At 24.6% G+C, this 7,644-nt stretch overlaps 1 protein-coding gene across 1 annotated transcript in view; it reads right to left on the bottom strand.

The window, feature by feature from the left end:
- The window catches only part of LOC101492596 (naringenin,2-oxoglutarate 3-dioxygenase-like), a 3,186-nt gene extending 1,317 nt beyond the window's left edge, over window positions 1-1,869 (bottom strand). Inside the window, exon 1 of the mRNA XM_004509300.4 lies at window positions 1,336-1,869. Coding sequence (XP_004509357.1) covers window positions 1,336-1,698 — 363 coding nt within the window. The 5' untranslated portion in view covers window positions 1,699-1,869. The remainder of the gene's footprint in view (window positions 1-1,335) is intronic.
- Between the last annotated feature and the right edge of the window lie 5,775 nt (window positions 1,870-7,644).

The following is a 7,644-nucleotide window of genomic DNA, read 5'->3' as shown; positions in this document are numbered from 1 at the left end:
TTAAATAACGTAAACTATGATGTAATTATGTAGGATAATTATGCAAATAAGAAATTGTAATAAAATTCTATAAAAACTTAATTTTTAACTTCAGAAGTTTTTCGTTTTTGTAATTTAATTAATGACATTTGAATAACTAATGTATCTAGATAGTTCTATAATATTTAAAATATATCCAATTATCATTTTTTTAGTTCAATAATTCTGAAAAATCAAAACTGTTGATTTTTAAAATATGATGATCAATTCCATGAATTGAAGAAAATAAATGACCAAAACTCAATCAAACACAATTTTTACACTTACAATTAATTACCACCGTTAAATCATTAGAGATAATTGACTTTTACTATAATATATCTAAATAACTCATTAGAAATGATACTTTTATCATTAACAAATTAAGCAACTCATCTGTCTTGGTTATATTACATTTTATGGCTTTTAAGTCGCATTTATATTTTATTTTGGTTTCTTAAATATTTTGATTCTATTTTATTTCCTTAAATTTTAAACATTAATCATTTTGGTAGAAAGAAAAAAAAAAAAGAATGATTAAGGGAACAATGGGACTGTCTATTTAAGATTTTGTTAAAAATGATTTTTATAGTATTTTATTTTATAATATTTAAAAAAATTAATGATAAAATTTCAAATGAAAAATTAGTTTAAATAGTTTATCTTAAAATATTATTTTAAATATTTCGTCTATTTAATACAATTTTTTGAATAATTAAAATAGAAATCTATTTTGAGAAACTCTTCATAAAAATTATATTTGAAAGATACTTTAAAAAAAAGTGATTTTTATCATATTAATATCTAACAATAAATATTTAAATTCTTGAATGTCGAAATTTTTTTTTAATGGGTAACAAAATATGTTTAAAATAACTGATACTATTTTTAAGTAAGTAATCGTAAAAATTATTTTTCAAAATATTAAGTGAAATCATTTTTTAAAAATCTTAAACAAACGAGGTTATGTCAAATGCTTCTGACTTAATAGATTAAAAGAGCAAAATTTATATTCATATACTTAAAAAATGTTATACTAAATTTACTTGATTGTTTACAAATTTGATATATTCACCTAATAAATGTGCTTATGTCTTAGTTCAATTTAGTCAGAATATTTTTTTTTTCTTTTTTAAATGGAGTACTCACATTTTTTTTTTTCTATTAGATTTATTTTTGATATAGATGTGCGCATGTTTTAGTTTCAATTGAAAATATTTGAAGGACGAAAAGTAATAAAAAATAGAAAATAGAAAAAACGTTAAGAAGAAATTTATAGTATAGAGTATACAGTTTATAGGGAAAATGTTTGGTTACTTGGAGATGACTTGAGACAATGAAGCCACCCTTTTTACCACCTGACATGTCAAATCGAAGCTTCTCTTCCGGTGGCAAATCGAAGAAGCCTTTAGCAAAACGTGTCATTTCAGAAATAAGCTCTCGATCAACACCATGATCAACAATCTGGAAAATACCCCAATTCTCACAAGCCTCTACAATATTGTTACAAATCTCTGTTCTACGACCACCTTCATCGTCGATTCCAGCTAGAGAAATGACTGGAATGTCATTACTGAAGTTATTGTAAGCAACTTTTGGACGCTGGTCTTCGTCACGAATGAAACTTGACTGGAGGATCTTTTCCTGAGAGAGATAATTGAGAGTTTTGGGTGGTTCCATTTGTTTGAATGGAAATTTTAAAATGTTGCTCTGTTTTTCTTCTTCTTGTGACTCGAGCGGTGCTTTATTGTGTGTATCGTCTTATGGATATATAAATAGAAGGATGGGTTTGAGGGATTGGTAAGAGAATGGGAGGTAAAAGTTGTGTTATTTAGTGCTTCTATTCCTAGGAAAGTTAGTTACACCTTATTTATATATTATTATAAATTAAAATCAACTCATTGTCTTTAGATGACTACGTAGGTTTTTTTTTTTTTTTTTATTATTTCATCTAATCATTTTTATAAAATAGATACAATTGATAGATATTATTATAATTGTTTTATATAATATTTTTATTATTTCAAAAACTGTATTTTGTTACAAAAAATTGATTTTTTTTAAATAATTCAAAACCCTATTTTTTTTTAATTTAAAAGAAACATTTCAATGTTAAAATATACGTAATTTATAAAAATAAAATTATTTATAATTTTAAAAACTGATTTTTTATTATTTTTTTTGGTAGAAAACTGGAATTTTTAGTATATTCAAAAATACTTTTTGTTATAATTTAAAAATACATTGTAATTATACTCTACATTAAAATTTGTATATCTGAAGATTTTTTTTTCTACCGTCGCATCCGAGATGCGAACATCTATAACTTTTTAATTTTAAAAAAGAAATAATTGTTAATTTAATAAATAAAAAATAATAATAAAATTTTAAAAAATATATTAATAAAATCAAACAAAATACATTTAGTAGAAGAAAAAAAAATACATCAAAGTTTATGCAATTAAATTTGAGACTTATAGTAATCGTTGCGTGTATCCACGGACATGTCATTACCCACGAAAATTACCTACACAAAGAGCGTGGATAATAACATTCAAATTGTATACCTATACCAAACTAAACTTTTAATATGTCGGACCATACAGTCTTAAACGCACGCATATTCCCATTTTTTTTTTTTTTATGACAAAATGGATGGATCCGATAAATTTGAATTTGAATGGTAATAGAATTGATCAAAACAGTTCGTTAATTCATTTACAATCCACTTAAAGTTCTTTAAAAAAATCCAATCCAATTCATCCATTAAAAATAAAAAACGTGTAACTCATCTATTATCATAGTTTCAATGGATGGATATCAATCTAATTACTTTTTTTAATACATGTTATTATTTTAAAAAATATTATTATTTATTATATTAAAAGAACTATATTTTCTTTTGATAGAATTTTTATTTTTTATTTTATTTTATTTTAAAAATTATCAACTTCTAAAATATTATTATTATATTTTGAACAAAAAATAATAATATTGTTTAATATATATATAAAACTGTATTTTGTTTACTAAAGAAATACAAAATACACGCTCTTTCTATAGGTAATTTATCCACGGACATATCATGGATAAAACTATAAATATCAAATAGAAAACAAAAGTTTTCAAGCATAGTCCGCGAGTAATGTTAATCGTAATTTGTTGGTTTGTAAGTATCTATGTCTTTACTTACATAAAGGTCATAAGTAATGTTAGCCACAGAGACTCCATGATTCGTTTTACTTACCTACATTGCTTGAATAATCGTATCATATTGCTTGTCTGTGAATAAATATTTACTTACAAACGAATTAATTACAAATCTGTTTTGATAGATAATTCATAAATAATTTTATGTTATCATAAAATTGTATTGGGTAAAGACAAAATCTACCGTAACTAACAACATTTTTTCTTATAGTGTTAAACATGTAAATAATTAACACTCGCTAATATAAAAATTAATTACATTTTTAATAAAAATAAAAATAAATATAAGAAAGACATTTAAATAATAAATACATTCAGAAATTATTAAAAAAAATTATATTGTAGTCCAGAATTTTCTCCAAAATTTTCATATATAAGGATAGAAGGCAGTAACTAGCTACCTACTTCGTGCGTACGTCACTTATTAATGCTGCTTGGCAGAGCTTTATAACGGAAAGGGATAAAAATGACCAAATCGTGTGGCCACTAAGGAAGTATCGGGTACAATATAGTAATCTACCAGCTAGCTTAAGAAAATATCACTGTCGGAGATGAATTGTCACGTCGATTAACTGAACTAGAGGACAATTTTTTGCTTTTTTTTTGTTGAAATAACTATAGGACATTGTTTCAATATCAATAAAGTATGCGTGGGCAAGGCTAGTTCATGAGATAGCTACCAAACTATGCATCAGAAATTAGCGTCCACCTATTTTTTTTTTTTTAGATCTCATTTTATTGTAGCAACATGACAGTGTGGTTTAATTGTTGAAAGGGAGTGGAGCAGCAATTGGACCACGTCAAATTGGTAGGTTTTTTTTTTTTTTTTTTTTTTTTTTTTTTTTTAAATGAGATATAGGAATTTTATCTATTAAGAAAGTAATGGTTTAATCTTTCATGTTTTTTTTAATACTTATGTGTTTTAAATTTAATTTAGTTTCCGCTTAGATATTTTAATTTTTTATTTTTTCGATTTAGTTATTTAAATTATTTTTTGTTTTTATTATTAATATTTAAGTTATATTAAATTACGTACTTAATCTATTAAATTTGATCAATTTCTTAAATTAATATTAATATCTGATCTAAACAACGCAATATATTGATTATTTAAACTACTTTACAAGTGAATAAAGTTAATGATATTAATTATGTAAATAGACTTTTATCACCAAGTTTTTAGAGGCTATATACATGTCTAAATGGTTGTAGAAAAATCAATAAATATAGATAGTTTATAAAGTTTAATAATTGTTTTCTAAATATTTAATATGAGTGTTTTATTGTTACAATATATGATAGAGTTTTTAATAATAAGATACTTTCAATTGCACTAGTCATTATTTAAAGTATAATAAATGACTAACGATATAAACATAATATATTTAAAGGACAGGATCAAAAAAATAAAAACTTAAAAGTTTGAGTATAAATTAAACTAAACTTAAAATACTTTTGTGTTTAAAAACAAAACACAACGTACCAAACAATTACTTTCGTAAAACAAAAGGACCTCGACATATATTTTGCATATAATTTTTTGTTTACAAAATCATCTTTTAAAAACACTGACATATCATTAAAAATTATCCTTTAAAAACACGTGACATATCATTAAAAAAAAGTTGAATGACAAATTATGTTGGAGTATTATTAATAATTTTTTTAATTAAAAAACCTAAATTTAATTGTTAGGTTGGTCAAACCCATAAAAAAATTCATAAACATTAATCCTTTTAATCATTTTCTTACTCATCTTGTCCATCTTTCATCAACATTAAAATAAATTTATTATTATTAATTCTACATGAACTTGTCAATCAATATTTGTAATGACACACTAAAGTTTTAATGTGATAATTTTATAAAGACTTATTAGTACTTTTGGTTCCCCTATTATATCATATTCAGAAATCTAGTCATCCTATTTTAAAATTAAATTTTTTTGTCCCTTTATTTTTACATTTGTTATAGTTTTGATCCCAAATTTTAATTTTGACCTATAAATTTGTGAATTTTAGTCCAAAAAATGGTGATTTATAGTCCCAATGATAAATTTAAAGAGAAAATATAATTTTTAGGATAAAAAATCTTCATCTTTAGACTAAAAATCACAATTTTTCAGTGTAAAAGTTATGTTTCGACACCAAAATCACAACAAATGTAAAAACAGAGCGACGAAAAATTTGATTTTAAATTAAAAAATTATCTTTATAGATATGTTAAAATAGAGAGATTAAAAGTACAATTAAGACTTTTGTAAACATATTAAAAGATAAAAGAGAAAATAAAATATAAAGAATATATTTGTAAACATTTTAAAAGAGAAATTTGTAAATATTTAAAAAAATAAAGGACAGGAAAAAAAAAAGACTTAAATACTGTATGTAAATAAGATAAATGACATGTGGTGATATTTTCCTCAATTATATATCATGCAATAGATGGAACATATAAGTAATACTTCTTAAGCACTAGTGTAAATTGGGTTTTTTTTTGCCATTTTTAGCATCGGTTGCAGTGCCGATGTTACAACCACCGGTGTTGTAAATAAGACATTTGATACTTTTTTTAAACGGATGTAAAATATATAATGAAGTACCGGTTTCTTTTTGATACTAAAACAAGTGTTAAATATTTACTTTTAACACTTATTAGTAAAACCGATTTTTGACATGACATTGAATTTAAGATGTTAAGCTTGATTTAAAATGAAGAATCTAATATCTTAGTATTTTTATTAATTGTAATTTATATTATTTTCATTTAAAGATCTTTATCATATTTGATTGAAGTATCAAAAATATTTTCAAAACAATTTCAATCAAATTTTATTTTATTTTTTGGGGATAAATCTCTATTTGATTTGTGTTCTTTATTTTAAATATCATCAATGAATCAATATGTTTAATGCTCGAGTCTATCATATTAAAATATTTTTATTTTCAGTTGTGTGACATAAAAGATTTTAAAACGATTTTTCAAAAGTATCTAACTCTATTCTATCATTTTTTTAGAAATTGTTGTCGGTCATTTCGTGGCTAACAAAATGAAATCATGATTTGGTTTTCTCGGTGGTATAAGTCTAACACTTTAGATAGATAAACAACTTATTTTTGGACCAAAAGTGTGAGAGTAGTAGAACTCTAATTCTAAAAGGAGATTATGTGTATTGGGAAGAAAATATTAAAATTTACACCATTGCTAATGATATAGATGTTTGAGACACCATTGAGTATGACCACTACATCCAAAAGATGATACTGAATGGTATTGAAATTAACAAATCAAAAGCGAAATGTAATGACTTAAATAAGAAAAAATGTTCAACTAGACTAAAAATCTAAGAAGAATATTATATCCACCTTAGTGCAAAATTATTTTCTTAGAGTTTACAATTTTTTGACAACCTAAGCTACGTGGAATACTTTAAAATTCACATATGAGGGCTTAGGTGAACAAAATATCTCACAATTTGATAAGTTAACAAATTCTATTGAAATACTTAACATGAAAAATGGTTTAACCATTGACAAAATGTTGAAATAGTTCAATAGATTTTTCAATAAGCTCGATGATCACGACAAAAACTTTTTCAAGAATTTGACTTAACACCTCTACTCTATCCTTGATGGTATTTTTGGAGAAAACTTTAGAGTTAATCTTGTTTACTTTGTGTCTAGAATGAAGACAAATTTTATTTATAACTTTTATTATCATAGTTCATAACTACTTGGTCTAGAGATGTCTCAGCTACCGACACTAAATCATCAACAAAGGAGATAGACAATTTAAGACATGTGCCTCAGTCAAACGACACTAATCTCTATTTTTCTTGCTCTACTACATTATGAATTTTGTGACTTGGTTGCTCCTTGCTCAACACAAAAAGGCCAAACATCACCAATATTCATTTTTCATGCTTAACTAGATCATGGATTTTGTGACGTAGTCGCTCCATCCTTAACATAAAAAGGTAGGGAGATATTGGGTTTGCTTTCCTTAATAAGTATCATTGTAACATTAAAGTAATTAGTTTTTGCCTCATTCCAATTAATTAGTTTGTGCCAAATGTCCTAAATTGTCGCATATCTCCTTTGTTTACTTTGTGTCCATAACGGAGACAAAAATTTTCTAGAACTTTTTTGATCATAATTCATAACTATTTGGTCTAAAGTTGTCTCAGCTACCGACACTATATCATTAACAAAGGAGATATGAGACAATTTAGGACATGTACCTCAGTTAAACGTCATGGATCTCCTTTTTTTGTTGCTCTACTAGATCGTGGATTTTGTGATTTGGTCGCTCCATGCTCAACACAAAAAGGTCAAATGTCATCGATCTCCACTTTTCTTGTTTTATTGGATCATGGATTTTGTGACTTGCTTGCTCAATGCCCAACACAAAAACTCA

Source organism: Cicer arietinum, chromosome 7, assembly GCF_000331145.2.
Source record: "Cicer arietinum cultivar CDC Frontier isolate Library 1 chromosome 7, Cicar.CDCFrontier_v2.0, whole genome shotgun sequence".
In the NCBI taxonomy this organism is placed as follows: Eukaryota; Viridiplantae; Streptophyta; class Magnoliopsida; order Fabales; family Fabaceae; genus Cicer; species Cicer arietinum.
Note: the sequence above shows the minus strand (reverse complement) of the source record. Positions and strands in the feature narration are given on the sequence as shown.